Source organism: Galeopterus variegatus, unplaced genomic scaffold (assembly GCF_000696425.1).
Source record: "Galeopterus variegatus unplaced genomic scaffold, G_variegatus-3.0.2 Scaffold621, whole genome shotgun sequence".
Taxonomy (NCBI): domain Eukaryota; kingdom Metazoa; phylum Chordata; class Mammalia; order Dermoptera; family Cynocephalidae; genus Galeopterus; species Galeopterus variegatus.
In genome coordinates this window covers 5702-27942 of record NW_007726732.1, presented here as the reverse complement: position 1 = coordinate 27942, position 22241 = coordinate 5702, and the positions used below count along the sequence as shown (strand labels likewise).

The 22241-nt window shown below is 42.3% G+C and overlaps 1 protein-coding gene across 1 annotated transcript in view; it reads right to left on the bottom strand.

Annotated features, from left to right (window-relative positions):
• LOC103588823 (chromosome unknown open reading frame, human C20orf194) overlaps positions 1 to 22241 on the bottom strand; it is a 107436-nt gene that overhangs the window by 79517 nt on the left and 5678 nt on the right. The window contains exons 2-11 of the mRNA XM_008570626.1: positions 18797 to 18882; positions 17594 to 17629; positions 16993 to 17080; positions 15599 to 15675; positions 13434 to 13478; positions 12850 to 12895; positions 9576 to 9687; positions 8291 to 8361; positions 7206 to 7256; positions 6418 to 6505 (exon numbers count right to left, since the gene is read on the bottom strand). Of these exons, the coding sequence (XP_008568848.1) occupies positions 6418 to 6505; positions 7206 to 7256; positions 8291 to 8361; positions 9576 to 9687; positions 12850 to 12895; positions 13434 to 13478; positions 15599 to 15675; positions 16993 to 17080; positions 17594 to 17629; positions 18797 to 18882 (700 nt within the window). The remainder of the gene's footprint in view (positions 1 to 6417; positions 6506 to 7205; positions 7257 to 8290; positions 8362 to 9575; positions 9688 to 12849; positions 12896 to 13433; positions 13479 to 15598; positions 15676 to 16992; positions 17081 to 17593; positions 17630 to 18796; positions 18883 to 22241) is intronic.

The following is a 22241-nucleotide window of genomic DNA, read 5'->3' as shown; positions in this document are numbered from 1 at the left end:
TCTTATAGCATTTCTATTGCATTTCTCATTGCCCAGTCCTCTGAATGCACCATTAGTACTCTTAAGACCCAGGTGGCAAAGTTTACAGAAACTTTACAATTGCCATGGCCAAAAGCCCTGCCTATAGTGCTCCTTAAGGACTATTCCTTTTGGATTGCATATGCTCTCACCTTTCGAGATAATTACTGGATGTCCCATGCATTTGGCCCCAACTTCCTTTGACCCAAAGTTAATAAAAGGTGAAATGCCTCAATACTGTAAAGGTATAATCAAGACTGTGGATAAAAATTGTACTCTGGGGCCGGCCTGTGGCTCACTCGGTAGAGTGCGGTGCTGATAACACCAAGGCCACGGGTTCGGATCCCATATAGGGATGTCCGGTTCGCTCACTGGCTGAGCGTGGTGCTGACAACACCAAGTCGAGGGTTAAGATCCCCTTACCGGTCATCTTTTTAAAAAAAAAAAAAAAAATTGTACTCTGGTAGAATAATCTTTAAATAGTGTGTTCCACGGAGACAAAGACCTAAAGCCCCATCACCTACAACCAGGAGATTTTGTCTACTGATAAAGATATTTGCAAAAGACTCCCTCCAACCTCCCTGGAAAGGTCCATACCAGGTCCTATTAACCAACCCCTGTGCTGCCAAACTTAAAGGAATTGATTTCTAGATACATGTATCTCATTTAAAGAAAACATCAGCTCCTAAGTGGACCTGCACTCCTGTAGATGAATTAAAGCTAAAAACTTCCAGTATTCAAAGCAGATGACATCTGAGTTGACTGCTTCTTCCCAAGATGTCTGGACCAGGCCTATATACCCTTTCCTTACTTTTCATTTTTATTTTATTTTCTCCCTCTTTTCCCTGGAAAGACAATGCCCTTATCCACATTTCCTAGCCTGTCGCCATAGGGGGGAACCATACTAATTGTTGGATTTGTCATCAGAAACCCCAATATGTTCATGACTCTAGTGAACCCCTACTTCAACCTGTAACAAAACACCAACATCCCAGGTCCAACCACCTGTACAGACTGTAAAATGTAAAAGTAACTTTCTCATAAACCTGTTTTGTCCTTGAAATGATATTTGCCCACTCTACTGGTCTGAAATAATTTTCTCACAGGCCTGCTTTGTTTTTGAAGTAATATCTTGTCCTTGAAACTATGTTCGCTTGCTCTGGCTATAAATCACTGCTTGATCTTTTGGCTTTTGTAACAAGAGTTTATCTCCACAGACTGCATATCCTAGCTAAATTGCTGAGAAAAGAAAAAAAAAAAAATGTGTAAAGAGCCCTGGAACAGTCCACCTATAAAAAGCCTTGTCACATCTAGGTTCAGGGACCAGATTTCCAGAGCTGGAGCCCATCTGGTCCTGCTAGCGTAATACACTCCTGGCTCTCCAACTCTCAGAGTGTTGGGTCGCTTCCTTGCCGTCCATTTTTTACAACATTTCCACTAGATCCTCCCATAGGGTTCAACTTTCTCATCCACCTTCAATTACCATCCCTGTCTTACCTACTCAAAGCGATGATCTCCTAGTTAGACCCTAGAAATGGAGAATGGGTCATTCCTCTTAAAATATTCCTTAGGTCCCCTAACATATGCAGAAAAAGTCACTTGAACTCATTTCGAAAGGGAGGGCCATTAGCAATATGCAGTAATATAACTGACCCCTAGTTTAACTATTATACAAAGAAAATTCATAGATGGAAGATAGAAGAATTGTCTGTGCTGCTATAGGATATATTTACTTTTGTGGGCGAGATACCTCAATATGGGTCTCTAGACAGCTGAACAACTGGAGGCCAATGTGGATTGGGATATTTGAATACTTTGTTGTTAATACGTAATAGATCTGAAACTGTTCCACAGAATAATAGCTGGACTAGCCCTTTCATTACATCAAAGGGTCAAGAGTGAGTTACCTGGTGAATTACAATATTCTGAATTTACTTCCTTTTGCAGATCTTTTTTTACCATGGTATGGTGTAGCTGCTAATGAAGAAATGATGAGAAATTTATCTGCTACCCTAGGAATTCTTACGGGCTCCACTGCAAGGGCTATTGCTGCACAACAGCACTGAACTTCTCAATTGCTCTTCATTATCTATTAGCTGAGCAAGGTGGTGTCTGTGCTACTGTTAATACTACATAAACTCCTCTGGGGAAGCTGAGATTCGGTTGCATAAAATAAGACAACAAGCCGCATGGCTACAAGAAGTCTCACCCAGTTCCCCGTGGTCATTTGATCTATTTAGTTGGCTGACTTTAAGTCTAAGTTCATAACTTAAAACCATCATACAAACTGGAATTGTCATATTGCTGTTATCTTTGCTTTACATTTTCCTTTTTAAACTGTGTACTTGTTGTCTATCAAATATCTGCAGAAATGCAACTCCTGACAAAATAACATTGGCCCAGCATTCTGATATGACAACTAACACCTAAGGAACAAAAATCAAACCTGATGAAATCCAAACAACCTAGGCCTAATAACTTTTCCTTCTAACCTCCTTGTTGCTCAAATGTAGCTAAAATGGTCTTGACACTGACTTCCAACTGTTCATCATTTCCCCCCTACCATGGGACCAGAACAATAAACCAGGACATGTCCATTTCAATGTTGAGGGACACTTAAACCCTGACAACAAGCTAATTGATCAGCATGCTTTCAGAGAAAGATCTTTATCAAAAAGGGGAAATGTGAAAGTTGATGAAATCACTTTCTGTTGGACTCAGACAAAATAAGAGCTGGGAAGGCATGAAGGAGGCACGAAGGCATGTATTGTGCTTGCTTGTCTGAAATAGGAACTGTTCTCACACCTTTCATGTCCTTCACGCATCTCCCGCTTTGCACATGTGCATGTTCCTATAATGAGGTTTACATGTACATACCTGTTTCTGTGACAAGGTTTATCAGTAGACATTCTTTAGAACTGCAGTAATTCAGATAAAATGCTCTAAGAAGAAACTGCCCAGTAATGGCATCTCAATCAATAAATTGATGACAAATCTGACTTTGAGCCTCCAAAACCAATGACATGTACAAGAATGTTCATGACAGTACTGTCTGCAATAGCAAAAAACTATAAACAACCCAAATGTCCATCAAAAATCAAAATGATAAATACCTTAGAGCCACAAAAATGAATGAACTACTTTTATGTGTCTACACACAATAACCTGAACGAATCGTAGGAACATACTATTGAGCAAAAAAAAGCAAGTTCCAGGAGAAAACACATAGTATGATCTTATTTGTATTAAGTTAAAAAACGAAGACAATTGTTTAGGGATATAGGCATATGTGATAAAACTTGAAAGCAGGTTCCTGAGGATTAGGTACTAGGCAGCCTGCCTGGCCAAGGTCAACAGGGCGGGGGGAAGAGAAGAGCACATGAAGGACATAAATGAATGGGAAGCTGAAATACCAAAAAGTCTCATGATAGCAGAAGCCACTACGAGGAAGAGAAAAGGTTCCAGAGCTGGAAGCATTTCAAAGTAAAGGAAGTACTATTCTTCTCATCCATAAGAAATCCGGTGGGTGAAAATCAGAAGACCTGGACTATCCTCCAGACCTGGACTACCCTCTAGATGTTGTCATTACCTGCACTACAACCTCGGGCAAACTTACACCTTCTACGGGGCTGAGGATCTTTAGATCAATCAAGATAATGCATGGTGATGGGCTTGAAATAAATACCTTCAGAGGATGGGTACGGATAAATTTCAAGCTCATCAAAGTCTCAATTAGAGGCAGATTTATCAAGACACTAATGACATTTGAACATCTGGACCCCATAACTGCCCAAGCCCCCTTCCAAGGCCCTGAGAAAAGCCCTAACCATTTTGTATTATTTTCCTTTTAGAGAGTCCCCAAATGGTATAAACTTTAAGTTCCACAAAATCTAAATCAGCCCCAACCTGAACCCCAAAGTGCCTAAATGCTGAACACACAGCCAGGAGAGACTCCTGTTTAAATTCTCTGCTTCTATTGAATTTTCCTACCTCAGGAAACCATCTCCTAATTCAAACTAGATTTCTCTCAGGAACTAAGAAAGTTTGAAATCTAAGAATGTGACCAACAAGGTCCCAGAAATCCCTGGCTGTGCCGTTTATTCTTGCACAGAGAACTCAGGATACATTGAATCTTGTTGAATAACTCAATGCAATGCAAGATTATTTTTCTAACAAGGCCCTTTGCTAAGAAGGTGCAAACTAATTTTGGCAAATATATGGGCTCATGGATGACAGAGCACAACCACTTCTGCGTTGTATACAACCTACTTTCAAAACACTATGCAATCTTGCCCCAAGGCTGATAGTATTGCTACACGCTCCACGCCCTTAGCAAATGTTCCTAACCCCCAGACCTTCTAAACCAGGATCTAGAGAGGCAGTAATGCAGGGTCCATAGCACAAGCATGAGAACAAGTACTATTTCCACCCCAGCATTTTGCGGATCAAAACCCAGAACTCCTTGTGCTTTGTCTTCTATGTGAATGGAAGAGCAGAAGCTGGACCAATGATCTGAGAATACGGAGAGGAATTTGCCATCAGATAGAATATTTTCAATAAGAACAACAAATCATCCAGAAAAGGGATTTGCTTAGTAGAGGTTGAGGAATTTGTGGAGTAAGTCGGAACTCCTCCACAAAAAGGCAATATTCAACAGGGAATGAATAGGACTTATAAGAAAATGTTATTTTGAGGAAGCAAAAAAGGAACATGGAGTGAAACCCTGTAAAGTTCATGCAAAACCAACAACGTTCTTGAGAGTTTTATTTTATATAATTCAAGGATTTTTAGTATACTCACAAACTTGTACAACCATTAGTTCTTGAGAATTTTATATCAGCAGAAGCACTGCCAACTTGGACTGAAATGGACAGAGTATACAAAATGAAAGGAGACTGCTGGACCCCCACAATTCTACTGGCAAGAAGCAGGCTGATAAAACTACTCAGCTACAAACAGGGTGCTATCTACCTTTCACTGAATAACGAAGGATGTACAGAGGTGTAGCCACAAGCCCAGAGGGCACAACCATGAACCAAGAGAGAAACCAAGAGCTCAGAGGATAGAACCAAGAGCCCAGGTGGCAGAGCTAAGGGCCACAGAGAATTATTCCCAGGCCTTGAAACCTAATCAAGGAACCACTGTCCTTTGTGACTAAAAGGGCTGAACCAAAAGCCCATAAGGCAAAACTAAGAGCTCAGAGGGTAGAACCGAGACCCCAGAGAGCAGAGCTGAGAGCCACAGCAGATAATTTCCAGGCCTTAACCCTAATCAAGGAACTGGAGTTGCCCAGCTGGATTTCAAAGCTGCTTGGGCTGGTGACTCCTTTTTACCTTCTATTTTTTCCTTTTTTGAGCCTGAAGTCTATAACTGTTACCCTATGCCAGTGCCACTTTATGTTGGGAGGGCTGGGGGAAGATAACTTGTCTCTTTAGTTTTACAGGTCCAGAGACACTGAGAGGAATTGTGTTCAGTAGCTGTACTTCATAGATTACACCCTTGAGCCTCATCTACATGGGATTTAGATAATACCGATAATGAGATTTTAGATATTTAAGCCCATGAGACTTAGGATTTTGAACTATTGCCATAATGGGATGAGAACCTTGGGAGGTGGTGACTATTTTGCATGAGAGAGAGAGATGTGAATCACGGAGGTTAGAAGGTAGACTGTGATAGGCAGAAATTTAAGATGCTGGCAGCAGAAGAGGAATTCAGAGAGATCCAAAGTGTGAGAAAGATTCGACACAGGGATATTTTTCTTTGCTGAGATAGAGGGGGTCACAGGGCAAGGACCTCCAGGAGGAGGAGCTGAGAGCGGTCCTGGGCTGACAGCCAGCAACAAAGCAGCGACCTCAATCCTACAAGCAGAAGGAACTGACAGACCAACAATCTAGATGATCTTCCCCAAAGCTTCTAGATAAGAGCCTACTAGCCTGGCTGATGCCTTGTCTTTGGCCTCATGAGACCTGAATTTACCCAAGCCTGCCTGATAGTGAGTGAGTATTGTTTTAAGCTACTAAATTTGTGGTAATTTCTTATGTAGTAATAGAAAACTAATCCAGATTTTTTTTTAGGTCCACAGATTCTACTTCTGGAAATGTTGCTGTTCTAGCTCATTCTGAGAGCAAACCTCAGGCAGCAATAAGAGAACCATGTGCAGTTCTGGGACCAGCTCTTCCTAGCACAAGTTTCCTCATCTACGAAGTGGGTGGATCAAAGGAGAAAAGCTGTAACACTTATGCAACAAGTCTTTTCAAATATCAGATGTATTGTGGTTTTTTTTTTTTGGCAGCTGGCCAGTATTATCAAATGTATTATTAATCACAGTACCCATGCTAATACCTGTAAAAGAGGGACCCTGACATAGCCAAGAATAGAAAAGTCATGATTTCTTACCTTCCTCAGGCCAAGACTGTAGAGTGCTGGAATAAAGATATGCTCCGTCTCCTCCTGTTAGAAAAGTACCCAGGAAACACTCATCTCCCTTTAAAAACAACAACAAAAACAAAAAGAGCAGGTGACTTATAAATACTCACAGAATCAAAAGTCCTGCCTAATTGTGTCTGTCAACAGTAGGTAAGTCAGACTCAGATATGCCCAACTTATTCCATGGCCTTTGGTGTTGCCTGGCTCTTGGCATGTTACTGGCATCCTTGATTTGTGCTGAGAAAAAGTGTTAAGGTCCTCTCTGAGTACAGGCGCCAAAGCCTGAAATGCTTGTTCTTGTTCCAGTGGATTTACTTCCTCTGTGAAAAAGGAGGCAGCTTCTCCTTGGCCTGAAGCCTTGATGTCTCAGCTCTACATGTCTAGGCCAATCAGGGATCTGTTTTTAATAGTACTGGGAGATTAACCACCCCTCCCCCAAAAAGACCTAAATGGCAAAAAGAATCCCTCTAATAGTGTCCCCCATAAATGGTTATCTCTAGAGCTCTGCTGGAAGGGGGAAGAATGCAAATAGGAAATGAACACAAAGAAGTACAGACCTTTTAGATTAGCAGTATTATTTTAAATTTTCTTCTTTTTTTAGGGGCTGGCCAGTATGGGGAATGGAACTCTTGACCTTGGTGTTACAAGGCTGTGCTCTAACCAACTGAGCTAATCAGCCAGCCTCTAAATTTTCTTTATAAATTATTTACATTTTATTTTGATATGATGTTAACACTGAGAATAAGAAGGTTGCTTACCTTCACTGCTTGCTGGGTTTTCTCAGATAATTTTACTTCATTATCTTCTACCTGTGTCAAAAAGGAATGCAGATTTTCAGTTTACTACTTCAAGGGCAAAACCCTGTTGGGTCTCCCCACCATGTTCAAATATTTCCAGGAGACTGACTGAGCAGTCCCTCTACCATGTCCAGTGCTCTCAGGCCCCAACACAGCTGACAGAATTGGCTGCTGGTCATCAGGGCTCAGAGCCCAAGGCCATAGTGGGCTCTCTCACTGGGACATGAAGTCGAGCTAATGAGCCTATGACTTGCAGAGAGGTTGTGTTAATCTCCATTCACATTTCACTTCAGAGAAAAACAACTATTTTTAGGGATAAAGGACAGAGAACATTTTAAAATATTTTCAAAGAGCATGTTTTCATTTAGACATATTCATGTTAGTGGGTGACTTTTCTTCCCTATGAATGTCAGAACTGTAGAAACAGAACATAAACAGATTCCAAAATAGGTACTGAGACCATTATCAGCCTCACTTCTGTCAGACTTTCTACGTCCCAAAGCACCAGAGAGTTTCAGACCAAGTCCCAGTGAGGAAATGGGACTTTTCTACATGTAGAGAGATGTTGCTGTAAAAACTCAGCAGCAACCATTCTGAACAGAGAAGGGAGCTACAGGATCCACTATTCGTGTGATCCTGGACAGGCTGTTCATCTTTTAAGCCACAGTCTCCTGATCTGTAAAATGAGTGTGGTATTTCTTCCTTCACAATTTAACAGAGACCCAAATAACTTAGTTCCTTTCTTTTGAAACTTTTCCAAGATTCTGAGAGAGTTAAAGGATCTATATTTGTATAAAGTCTGAGATAAAAACTTCCATTCCTGAACAACAGCTAGGATCTGACATCCCACCAGGGCCCCAGCAAAGCAGCTCTCTTCTCGAATCTTCTCCCCCACTTGTCCACGTTTAGATCCGCTTCCTCCTGATGAACTACAACAGCTAGGATCTGACATCCCACCAGGGCCCCAGCAAAGCGGCTCTCTTCTCGAATCTTCTCCCCCACTTGTCCACGTTTAGATCCGCTTCCTCCTGATGAACGACACTAACCAGCCAGGAGCAGAATCTGGGTATGGCGGCTGTCAGGACTGTGTAGCTGGTTTCTGTGGTAACAGTGCCATCTGTAGGAAGACCACACACATGACAGTTATTCCCAACCACCTTAGCCCACTTTGACAAGACTGTAAATGTCCCAGACTGTAAATGCCCTTCCCTTTCTCAGCAGCAAGGGCTCCTCTTATTAGTATAAAGAGTCAGATGCCCTCAGAAAATGAAAACTTCCTTATATGAGGACAGACAGACTAACGAGGAGGATGGAGAAAGGTTCTTCCATATGATTAACTTTGGTGTTTTTAAGAACAAATAGAAACACAAACATTTAAATGAAGAGTCTTCGGAATTAGTCCTTTTTACCTTTACTTTCACTTTTTATCAAGATAGTACAGGTATATGTATAAAAAATCAAACAGAACATTATCACGCTCATCTTACCAGGACTGGATATTATCATTCTTTAAAAATTTTTGCCAACATAATGGATAAAAAATGGTATCTAATTGTTGTTTCAAATTGCTTTTTCTTGGGCCGGCCCGGTGGCGCACTGGAGAGTGTGCCGCTTGGGAGTGTGGCGGCGCTCCCGCCGAGGGTTCGGATCCCATGCGGAGACCGGTTCCCGCTCACTGGCTGAGCGCGGAGCGGGCGCAACACCGAGGGTTGCAATCTCGTTGCCGGTCCCCGGTGCGGGTGCGACACTGAGGGTTGCGATCCCGTTACCGGTCAGTAAAAAAAGACAAAAAGGAAAAAAAACAAACAAACAACAAAAAAAAAAATTGCTTTTTCTTGACTAGTAGTGAGGCTGTATATCTTCTGCATATCTTTTCCTATTTCTTCCTCCTTCCCCCCTTTTTTGATTTCTACTTCTATAAACTGCCTGTCCATATTTTTTGCCAATTCTACCATTGGGTAGCTTATCTTTTTCTTATTAATTTTTTTTTTTTCCTTTTGGTCTTTTTGTCTTTTTTTCGTGACCGGCAACAGGATCGCAACCCTTGGTGTTGCGCCCACACCTCGCTCAGCCAGTGAGCGGCCGGTCTGTATGTGGGATCCGAACCCTCGGCGGGAGTGCCGCCGCGCTCCCAAGCGGCGCACTGTAGCAGTGCGCCACCGGGCCGGCCCATAATTTGTAAGAGCTCTTCATAAATTAGGATATATACCCTTTGTTAATCAGAAGTGTTTTATTATTTTCACCAGTTTATTGCTGGTCTTTTGCCTTAGTTTATGGCTTATTTTACCAAAAAGTTTCAAGGTTTGCTTTCCAATGACCATATACACTTACCCTTTTCTTTAACCAAGATGTGAGATGTCAAAAATGATTCTGAGAAGACCACAGATCCTAAGCACCCCCTTCCTCCCAGCAAGTCAGGAATGTCATAGATGGTCATACAAGCCTGTATCAAATGAGAAACCAGAGTTAGACTAGTTGCCAGCCCAAAACCTTCAGGGAGAGATCCATAAGAAACAGATCACAAAATTACTGCTTTAAGGCACATGGCAAAAGAATACAGAGTTTCTAAGGAAAAGTGGAAATATCTTTTTTTTTTTTTTGTCTTTTGTCTTTTTCCGTGTCCGGCAACGGATCGCAACCCTCAGTGTTGCCCCCGTACCGCGCCGGGGACCGGCAACGGGATCGCACCCCTCGGTGTTGCTCCCGCGCCTCGCTCAGCCAGTGAGCGGGAACTGGTCTGTATGTGGGATCCGACCCCTTGGACGGGAGCGCCGCCGCGCTTCCCAAGCGGCGCACTATCCAGTGTGCCACCAGGCCGGCCCAGAAAAAGTGGAAATATCTTGAAATATATCTCTGGGCTGGGAAATGACTTCAGAATCACCCAGGCTTCCCTGCAATTGCTCCTTGATCAGAGGCTAGAAAGAGAGTAACTTAGGCTAGAAGGACAGTAACTTTATGTTTCTACAAATTCCCCCAAACTGCTCATCCTTCCTAACCTAAGCAGCAACACAACAGCTCTCCTTCTTAACTATGACTAGTCCCAGCCTATGAGAGCTGGAGATGTTTCCTCTAGGGTTCTGTACACTTGCATACTCTTCACATCCCCAAATCGCCACACTCTCACCAACTTCTTCTTTGGTTTGCTTGAACTCTGAAAAAAGCCTGGTGGTCGTTCATTTGGTAGACATATGTTCATGGATATTTTGGGGTACATGTCAACACCTGCAAATGCTCCTTTCAGTACCAGGAACATTTAAAAAAAGCCATCCAAGCTTTTATGGTCAAGACAAATAAAAACAGAGGCTTCAGTACCCTGGAATCAAAATTAGAACAACTCAGAGAGAGTTCCTAAATGGCTGGTAAGAAAGTCCTAATTTATCAATTAAAAATGAGTGAAAGTCACACAGTTCTGAGGAGAATCCACCCGAGGAAACACAGAAACTGGTATGATTCAGATCCAGAGCCAGAGCCTGGGATGACCATGAAGATCTGGTGAGGGACATAGGATAAGTAGCACAATGAGCCCTCTCAGGTCCTGCCCTCCCAGCCTGAGCATTGCTGAATGGTAGGGTGCAGAGCTTCGGAAGCTAAATCCATCTTCACACATTGTTGTCCTAGCCTGGGACCCCAGTCCTACCTTTTAGGGCAGAGACAAAAGATCTAAAGCTTCTGAAGGAATTGCTGGAGTCTCTTATTAAAAAAAAGGGTTGAAAAGAAAAAAAACCACAGTTAAGACATAAGTCCCTGCTTTTCCACGTTGTTGTGATAATAGGATATACAAAAGTGACAAGTGGGCTTTTATATTTGAGTTAACTTTCCAATTAGGCTTGACAACAGGAAGGTTTATCTAAATCTATCTCAAAGGATTTTGAGCATTTCAAGACACAGAACAACTCCCAGGCTATACTGTCCCCCTTAGGTGACAATGGGCATCCTACTTCTTTGGTTCTCATATCAATCAAGTAGACAGATCCTGTGGGTTCACTTTCATATTTGGCCTCTGGTACTGAGAAACAGGAAAGAGGACACTGAAAAGAACAGATGTAGCATTTGTTGGATACTTGCTTTGTACCTCCCACTATGTGGCATGGGGAAGAAAAAATTTAACACGGTGCCTGTCTTTAGGAAATCTATAATGTATGCTGTAGAGACAAGAACATTGTTACATGAAAGTCATCATGACACTTTAGTATAGAATTACTCCCTAATTTGTTAGTACAAATGGCAAGTACTATAGGAATACAGTACTTGTAGGGAGAAATCAATAGGGAAGGCTTTGAGGAGGCGGCGAAACTTCATCTCTGTCTGGATGGGAGGAGAAGATTTGAACAGAAAGCACCAACTTCCTGCCTCTTCCTTCCTATTTCATTAGCTGCTATCTATGGAATGCATACATAACACAAGAGTATAATTCCCCTAGACTCCTAATCACCTACTATTGTGAAAGGCGCCTTCTAAAGCATTGCATAAGAGTCCAAGGAGAGAAGTCAGGGATTTAAAGTCTAGCAGGGTGATAAAGTATTAATGCCTAAATATCAGAAAGCATTTCCCAATGTCTTAATGATGTCACAAAAAAGTCTAAATTAGTTCTAAAACAACATTAACACAAAATGGTGACAGATGGGAACATGAACATTATAAAAATATATATTACTCACAACCTTAAAAAATTAGCCTTGTTGTACTATTCTCTGTAGATGAAACAACACTACTGAAGGGGACTTTGAATTGCTTTTCCACTGATGATAGTGATAGGGATGCATTTATACCAAGTCATTCACAGCTGTGCACCCCATGACCAAAGCTTGGTGGAATTAAGGCTCAGGCAGTGGTCACAGAACAGACTCAAGGTATAACTTGTACCCACACATACTACAACCAGAGTCTGGCTGAATATCCACCATCTTCTCATGCACTGCTTGCCAACCTTCTTCACATCAGGATGCACAGGGGTAAATGGAGGACTCAGCTTGCAGCCGGCAGCAACTGGCCTAGAAACTCTGGCTCCCCTAGGCCATCCCACCCCCGGGACCAAGATATCAGTGTGTCTGTAAACCATTCCCCTGGCACATCAGTGTGGCCCTAGCACGTGGGTTGAAAAGCTTTGCTCTGACTACCCCACTTCACTGGAGACCCGGGTCCCTATTGATTGTTGTTAGTTTATTAATTAATTTTCCCAGGTCTCTGTTAAGGGCATCAATGCAGGGTGAGAATGCAAAGAAACTACTGAAAACTCACTGATCTGCTGATTGAGGTAGGCTTGTTCTCAGCTCACTTTTCCACATGAGGTCAGAGCAATCTCAGCTACTTGGAGAAGGCTTCATAACCTTACAAAGAGGTGCCCCTGCCCCTCAGTTAAGCTTCTGGACCCTGGAGAAGCCTAGGCATGAGTGTGTGGATTTTGGTGGGCCTGGCACAGCTGCCTGGGTATCCTCAGAAAATACAGGATCCCCATCACTGCAGCTGAGACAGTCCTGAGAACAGACCACTTTGCTCAGGTAGCAGGTGGGCTGCCCAAGACCTCAACCCACTCCCACCTTACCCTTTGTAGATGTGCTTCTAATGGGCCATTCCCAGCCAACTGACCCATAACAACTCTGCTTACCGTCTTCACAAAGGATAAGCTATCTTCACCGTCCAGAGGCACAATTCTAGAAGAGGAAAGAGATGGGAGAGACATATGTTCAAGAATTTTTTGTGTGTGTGTGACCGGCAAGGGGATCGCAACCCTTGGTGTGGTGTTGCCCGCAGTGAGCGCACCGGCCAGTCCCATATAGGATCCGAACCCACGGCGGATCAGGGTGCGCCACAGGGCCAGCCCAAGAGAATTTTTAACCGTACTGAAATTTACAACATTCTCTTTCTTTCTTTCAGCTTTGTGATGACAACTCAGAAACTCAAGATTTCTCTCAGGGATTTTCAAAACACCAGGTTGCATACATGTAGAATTAGTATGTCGGCCACTGAGGTGAATTATGTCCACCCACACCCCCAACCCTTTCAACGGAAGCACTCAGGGTACAGGTGCACAGCTGTGCACAGCCAGCCCCGAGCCCAACGTTGGAGTGAAGTCACTGCCAGGTGTAGAACCGTGAGATCATCTATGTCAGTCACTACAAGGCAGCCTCTCCTCTCTTCATGCTCCTAAAACTTGACCCATATGAGGATGTACCACAATCATATACTTACCTTCCCTGATTATTCACAGCATGTATATGAAAAGTCATCTTTGATCTGTAGACCAAAACCAAAACAAAACAAAGCAAAACAAAAATCAGTCTGCTTTTGCTGACTACTGGGTTGGTATTCTCCCTGGACACTTGCCTCTGCAGCGTACCTGCTCTGAATTCTCAAGGCCACCCAGCGAGGTGTGTGTCATCCTTGCTTTACACAGATTTACCTTAGAAACTTGAGATACCTCTCCCAGGGTCCCACACCATCAGCATGTACGGGGCCAGTGTATGACTCCAGTGATGGCCCTGCCTCTGTGCAGGTTCTCAGGGCTGACTTGACATAACAGGATTGCCCACTGCAGACTAGGAGTGACCCTCACTGCCCAAAGTCTCCTGCCCCACAGCCTTTATATACTGCCTTGATCCTTCTCCTCTTTCCCACCTTTGGGTCAAGCTGCCATCCCTGCTGTACACCCAAGCAGAGGCCATGTCTCTGCTCCTCACAGTCAACTGCTGTGGAACCACGGGCAGGGTCGGGCCTCCACAGCTGAGGAATAACCAGAAAATTCTTTTGGCTTACTCTTTTCGTAAAAGAAAGTTTCTAAATTGTCTAAGTTTAATTTCTTGCCTTACCAAGTACTGGTTGGTCACACACTAACTTCCTGTGTGTGTTCATGGCTCCCCTCTCCTTCCCCTCTCAGGAGATCTGCTAATTTGATGCAGTGCGAAGGTCCTCAGTGAAGTGACTCTTGTGGAGGGAAGGCGGTAGGTCTGTATGTAGAGACTCTCCTCCCACTGCCTGGCATTTTCTCCATGTGCCTTCCTCCAGCTAGGGTGGTACACCCAGGCCTAGGAGGCCTTGGAATTGAGAGTTGGCCTGCCTTGTGAAGGCTGAGTGGCCTAGGAAAGGGCCCAAGGAAAGGATGAGTGGAACGACTATGTCAGTCATGTCAATGGTAACAGAGAAGACCCCAATGTGACAGCAGCTAACATTTATATGCCTAATCACTCTACAAGATAGGTAGTTGAGGAAACAGATACAGAGAGTTCTCTATTTTGTCTGAGGTCACATAGCTGGAAAGTGAAGGAAGTTTCTCAAACTCAGGTCTGCCAGAAACAGACAGTACAGGGCAGCACAAGGCTGTAAGGAAGCAAGCTTCCTCTCCCCCTGCACCCCCCTTTCATGGCCAGAGCAACAAGAGCCAGAAGACCCACAGGAAAGAAAACTTGAAGCCTAAAGCCTTGCACCACAGAGCTCTGGCTTTTTCCTCCACTCCTGGAGCTGAAGCAATAGAATTCTTGTTAGATCAATTGACTGACTTGTCTTTCAAATGCTCCCTCTTACTAGCCAGGGCAACAGATGTAAGAAAATGTGTACCACAGAGCTCTGGCTTTTTCCTCCACTCCTGGAGCTGAAGCAATAGAATTCTTGTTAGATCAATAGACTGACTTGTCTTTCAAATGCTCCCTCTTACTAGCCAGGGCAACAGATGTAAGAAAATGTGGGACATAGAATGAGGCATCATAGGGCACACCCAGAAGTATTCTTAAATAAATTCCCCAGTATTGTTGTCTTTTGTATCCATTGCCTAAAAGTGCACAAAATGGTCCTCATGTGGGACAGTGGTTTAACTGGACTGGTTCATTAAAATTTAGCTGTGGACAAAGACCACATAGAGATGCACTGTGAGGTGCTGGGAGAGGTGATGGGAAGACCACCAGGAAGCCAGATTCCCAAAACATCTAGACCCTGAGACATGGCCAAGCACAGGGTTTCTGCCATCTGATTAGGCAGATGAGGCTTAGGGCAAATCACTTCTAAGCAGTGATTACCTTCACGTGCCAGGGCCCCTGTCCCTAATAAACCTCACAACTCAGGTCCCCAGCTGTACCTTTCTAATCTCGGAATCTGGGCCTGTCAGGTGTCTTGTCATTCTGCTATCAATTTGCCTCACATTCTAGCCTCAGAATGTGTGTGACTCTTTCTCATACGGTTCCTACATCTTTGGTTCCTTGGCTTCTCAAATAAAGGCCTGATCATGAATGATTCCCTTTTATACCTCCGATTATTTTACTGCAACACTTCTCAAAGGGGAAATGGAATATAATTCATAAGGGACAAAAGAGTATTTTAAAAACAAACTTAAAAAATTCCTCATAAAAACATGAGACATTGCTTACCGTAGGGCTGCCTTAAACTGAATCAACTCAAAGGAATCTAAGCCAGATCCCAGGGTCTGCTCTGCTACCTCCTTGGCCTATAAAATCATTACCAAAACAGAGACAATTAGCTTTCACAGCAGCAAAAAGTATACACTTCACTGAAAGGCAGAGCCCTAAGAACACTGTGGCATGCCCCTCTATGTGACTACCCTGTATACATCAATAGATTAAAGTGAAAGCATTGCGTTAAGAGAAATAGGTGCCTGCTTACTTCAGGCTGGGTTCACAGGAAAAACTACATTCAGGCATGTGGGCATTGGCACCTGATCTACCTGAAGAGATGTAATCAGCTGGGATGATGCCAGTGGAGTATGAAGACTGGACGCCTGCTTACTTCAGGCTGGGTTCACAGGAAAAACTACATTCAGGCATGTGGGCTTTGGAACCTGATCTACCTGAAGAGATGTAATCAGCTGGGATGATGCCAGTGGAGTATGAAGACTGGAAAAATGCTTTCTCCTCCCATCTACCCTGGCTGTAGGGGAGGGACACTGCCCTCAGAGTTTCTGCCAGATGCTAAGAATATTCAAATAGCTAGAGTTACAAAAGATCAGTTGAAAAACAAAGGTCTGAGAATTGCTATTGAAGGACATCCCATTGCTTTGCCTCTACCACTTAGCAGCTAAAGAGCTGAGAATCCCACATCAGTACCAGAAATTCAAGTTCAGTGAGGAGGGGAGACAGTGAGAAGCTGGTGACTATGGCTACAGTCTCTCTGATATCTACAGCATACACAACCTTTCCAATGTCAAATGGCTTCCTTCAGGAAAGGTCCTATTGGCATTGGGAGGCATCAAGCCGACTCTTCTCATCTCCTTACTGGGTCAGATATAGGAATCCAACTCAGCAGGGCAGGTTAACCGCAAAACAGCAAGGAAGATAACGGTCAGAGAACGAGAACACATGTGCTTGTCTAGGAAAGGCAAGTAAGATTTTCTAATCTTTAGCTGTTTTTAAACAGTGAATTATAGGAAATCAAATTATGTATCTCAAAACAAACACCTAACTATTAAAATTCACAGTAGAACATAACCTATATTTTTCATTAATTTTAATTTTCAAAAGTCTTTTGTTTAAAATATTAAACAAAGCAACATGCTACAGAATGATTTTTTTTAAACACAAGATGACTACAAAGAAGTGCTAATTAGCTGTCATTCATAAGACAACAGCAGCACAAGTCACAGGCAGCAGAAGCTCAGCACTCTAAAGGTATCTCTTTGCCTGGTGCCAAAGAGGCCCAAGCTCACACAAAAGTGAGTACCACAAGGTGTCCAAAGAATAAACAGATAGATAAGATGTTTTACATTAAAATAACAATTACAGAAAGAGAAACATGGTATTTAAATTACCTTTGTTAGACTGGAAGTTTTAGCATAACATGCAATGCCAGCCAAGACAGCCTCAATAACAGCAGCATATACCTGGGACAAGAGCCTACTTTAAAAACAAAAAATAATGGTTAACTACAGCATCACCAGGTGTCATCAAAAGCTGTATGCACATAAATGACAGTCCCTAAGAAAGTGATTTCTAAACAGAATGAGAAAAGTACAAAAATGAAACTCACTGATTTCTAAACTTTTTAAAAGTCATGTGCCTACAAATCAACTAAGTAACTGTTACTCTTTCAGAAGGAGAGAAGAATCTAGGGTTATCAGAGGTGGGAGAAGGGAGTGAGAGGTGATGGGGAAAGATTGGATAAGGGGCATAAAGAATAAGTATGATTTGTAATAATGTATATGCTAATAATATTGATTTGATCAACATACATCAATGTTGAACCCCCAAAATATGTATAATCAATTATAGTTCAATTTATAAATAAATAAATAAAAAAGAAAAGAAAAATAAATAAATAAAAAACAAAAGAAAAATAAATAAAAGTCATGTGCCTTGTTTGATTTCTACTTTGCTCTTGTTAAAACGTCTTAAGGGCCGGCCCGGTGGCGCACTGGATGAGTGCGCCGCTTGGGAAGCGCGGCGGCACTCCCGCCCGGGGGTTCGGATCCCACATACAGGCCGGTTCCCGCTCACTGGCTGAGTGGGGCGCGGGGGCAATGCCGAGGGTTGCGATCCCGTTGCCGGTCCCCGGTCCGGTGCGGGGGCAACACTGAGGGTTGCGATCCGTTGCCGGACACGGAAAAAGACAAAAGACAAAAGACAAAAAAAAAAAAAGAAAAGTCTTAAGAAATGTCACCTCCTCTGAACTCTGCTCAAAAGACCAACCCTCCCTGTTTGTGACCAAACAGAATAAAACTATGTAGGATCTCTAGCCCCTCTATGTGCAGGAACAACTACCCTCAGACCAGGAACCCCTTCAGTATTATGATACAGACTTGTTGCATTTCCAGGAACTAACTATACCACATCTTTATGTTGTCTCCTCACCAAATTTGCTGACAGCTGGCTGCTACTGGAACCTCAGGGTGGGAGAGCTTGGGGGCAAGAGAGATTACCTGACTGGGGAGAGACTGGGTTTCACTTAAATTCAAATTAAATCACTGTAAAACATCAGCTTGCTCGATCTGGAGAACAAAGACTGCTTCTGAGGGGATCTCTGTCTTCCCCCCCAAATCTTGCTCTTTCTGACTTCTCACTTCCTAAAATCATTATAAGAAAGTTTGTTTCTTTGCCAGACTGGAACTGCCATGAAGGTTCTCAGAAAATCCAAGTCTAGGGCCAGCCCCGTGGCGCACTCAGGAGTGCGGCACTTGGGAGCGCAGCAGCGCTCCCGCCACTGCTGTTTGTTCCCAGCTCCTGGGTACCGTTCTGTCATGGCCCTTTCTCACTTGCCCCACAAGAACAGGTTGGGTGGGCACCTGGCGGAGTCATCCAAACTCCCAATGCAGTCCATACCTCCTGCTGTCTCAAACTAGGCCTTCTTAATCTTTGCCTTCCCTCTGACACTAAGCATAGGGTCTTATACACGATTAGACTTAATACAGGTTAAACCAATAGTTTTTCTCCTGAAATACATCCTGTGAGAAACGTGTTAGACACATCAACTCTCCAACTGCAATCAGAGTGGAAGTTGGAGGCCCACAAATTGGGTATCATGAGGTTCTGAACAAAGTAGTAAATCATACATCAACTTCTAGTTCATGGGAGAAACCATTCATTAGGTAAGCTGATCAGATGATGACTTACAGGAACTTACCCAAGTATGGAATGTGAGTAGCTCCAAAAAAGTATGTTCTTGAACAAGCAAGAGGTCCCTTTGGTGAGACGCACTGTGCTACCTGGATGTCAGAAAAAAATTAAAAAGGAGCAAGGACTTAGGCATGTACTGCTAGAGAAACAACCGGTACATAGTTAATGGAAGTAAATGTTATGTTACCAAAACAGATTTACTATTTTTTTAAATAAATAGGGAAAAGATCACCTTTAGTAGTTGTTTTTTTCCAAAGGCATATTTTGTGCGTGTTTTTGTTTTTGTTTAAACCTTGGCTATATTGTGAGGTTGCTGTTGGATGTTAATGAATTCGCAACTTGAAAGGAAAAAAGAGGCAATGTGTTTGGATTCTGACTGCCATTAATACTCAGTTCAGAGTTTTCAGTGAGGACCTTGGTTGACATGACCTTGGATGGCCTTTTCTCCTTTGAAAATCCAACATCTCATGAGGGGTTCCTAGGACAGCAGTTACAAAATGCAAAAATTCTGCCACAAGAACTAAAGGAACAGAAATTAGTACAATATATATAAAATACCTTAATGTGACACAAATATTCATTTCTTCTATTTTACTCTATTGTTTAAGGGAGCCGCACCAGAATACATGGCCTTTTTCTTTAATAATGTGAATCCAAGTTACAGATTTGAAATGAGAACTTAGGGCTGGCCAGTTAGCTCAGGTGGTTCAAGCGCAACCTTAGAACATGAAAGTCACAGATTCAGATCCCCTACTGGCCAGCCACCAAAACAAAACAGATTTAAAAAAAAAAAAGACAATTGACATGAGAACTTATTCTGACTGATCTATAATTCACTGCAATGAACATGATCAATATTGCCATGACGATGAATGAAAACTCATGAATGTATTTTTTATTGTTGGTTAATATGTATATTTCCACAATTAAAACATGTTCCTTAGATTTCCAAACTTTCCCTTATTAGTTTTTTTTTAAGGTGTCATGTGTTTCAAACTCACTTACTTATTAGGTCATGTCATAAATTTGGGTAAGCACATATTAATGTCAAATTTACTGACATTTACTTAAAATAATAAATTGGTACAACATAATTTGCATATGTATAATGTAAAACTGCTCAAATTACCTGGATTTGCATGTCTTGCATGACACTTATTAATTTGTAAATTACTCATAAATGGCAGAGAAATGGAAAAGATAAGTATGTTACCTTGGAATAGAGCTGAAGAGGAAAGATCATAATCTAGGGCCCCCCAACCTCTGGACCAGATCTCGTGGAAATGCCTTGACGTGGATGGATTTCCATGTGTATGAAAGAAAGATATAGCAACAAAAGTCCCCAGAAAGTTGTATAAAGAACCTGGCTAATTATTTTTATTAATAGGCTTTATTTTTTCAGAGCAGTTTTAGGTTTACAGAAAATTGATAATAAAGTACAAAGTTCCCACATACCTCCTTTACTTCCCTCACTCCAGTTTTTCTTATTATTTACACTTGGTATTAGTGTGTTACATTTGTTACAATGGATGAATACTGATACAATATCACTATTAACTAAAACCTATAGTTTACATTAGAGTTCACTCTTTGTGCTGTAGATTGTACCAGTCTGGACAAATGTATAATGACTGTGTCCACCATGACTGTATCATACAGAATAGTTTCACTGCCCTACAAGTCCCCTGTGCTCCATCTATTCTTCTTCCCTCCCTCCCTCTCTCCAAACTCCTGGCAACCACTGATCTTTTAACTGGCTCCAGGGTTTTCTTTTTCTTTTCCAGAACACCATACAGTTGGAATCATACAGTATGCATCCTTTTCAGATTGGCTTTGGCTTCTTTCACTTAGCAATATGCATTTAAGGTTACTCTGTGTCCTTTTTTTTAAAAAGAAAGTTGTATTTTAATACCTTAACCTTCAAAGATACAAGGAAATGATCCAAGTTAGGGCAACAGAGCAGAGTAAAATAACACAGAAACCTTCAATGACAAATACTTTTCTTACTGATTATTTAACACAATAGAGGGTTACATCTTGCTTCCCTCCTCCTCCACAAATATCTATCTTGCAAAAATGGATTTCTTTCTTTCTTGATTGGATATTCTGGGAAGTTGCTGTACTGTAGCTATTTTGTGTTATGAATGAATGAAAGCCATACGGTTTAAACTCCAGATGTGAAAAGGCAAAGTTCTCTTTCAGTTGTGTACACTTCAGCACATAAATTTGAAGTCTATCTTAGTCAAAAGATCAACACACCAGCACAGGTGTAGGCCAATAAAATGGTACCTACACATAGTCAACATTTTTCTCAGGAAAGAAGGTTGGATTTTCTTAAGTAGTTACAATAGTAATTGGTTAAGAGGCTAAACCTTAGTGCCATACAGCATGACTCTTAAAAACATTTTAAGTCAGTTTGAACCAATTGTGAGCTTTGCTGGGAGACTATAAAAAAAATCAGAAAGAACCTCAAAACAGCTTCAGTGGGTATCTGGTCCAAAAATACATACCTAGATAATCTTATCCACAGCCTTCATTTTAACTACCCATTACATACTAAGAGAACTATCAAATGTTTACTTCCAGCCCAGACCAGTCCTCTAAACCCTAGACCTATATATCTGCTGACTCTTCAGCTCTACTTGGGTATCTCACAGTCATTTCAAACTCAATGTCTGAAGTGGGATTCATACACATTCAACTTGACTCTTCTCAGTGCTCCCTCTTTAAATAAAGGCATCTTTGTCCACTCAATGTAGACAGCCGAATCCTGGAGTTCTTCCACATCTTTTGTGGCTTGATAGCTCTTTCCTTTTTTTTATCACCGAATAACATTCCACTGTATGGATATACCAGAGTTTATTTATCCATTACTCTATTGAAGGACATCTTGGTTTCTTCCAAGTTAGGTGATTATGAATAAAGCTGTTATAAACATCCTTATGCAGGTTTCTGTATGGACATAAGTTTTTTATTCTTTAAGTAAATACTGAAGAGCATGATTGCTGGATCTTATGGTAGGAGTACAGTTAAGTTTTATACAAAACTGCCAAACTGGGGCCGGCCCGGTGGCGCACTGGATAGTGCGCCGCTTGGGAAGCGCGGCGGCGTTCCCACCCAAGGGTTCGGATCCCACATACAGACCGGTTCCCGCTCACTGGCTGAGCGAGGCGCGGGAGCAACACCGAGGGTTGCAATCCCGTTGCCGGTCCCCGGTCCGGTACGGGGGCAACACTGAGGGTTGCGATCCGTTGCCGGACACGGAAAAAGACAAAAAGACAAAAAAAACTGCCAAACTGAATTATTTATTCAATGCTAACTATACACCCTGTGTGAGGCCTTGAGGTACAAAAATGAAAAAGAAAACCCCCATCTTAAATGAGGTCATAATTTTGAAAAAGGTAGACATAAACTGGTAACTATATGATAAGTAGAAGTGATAGAAATT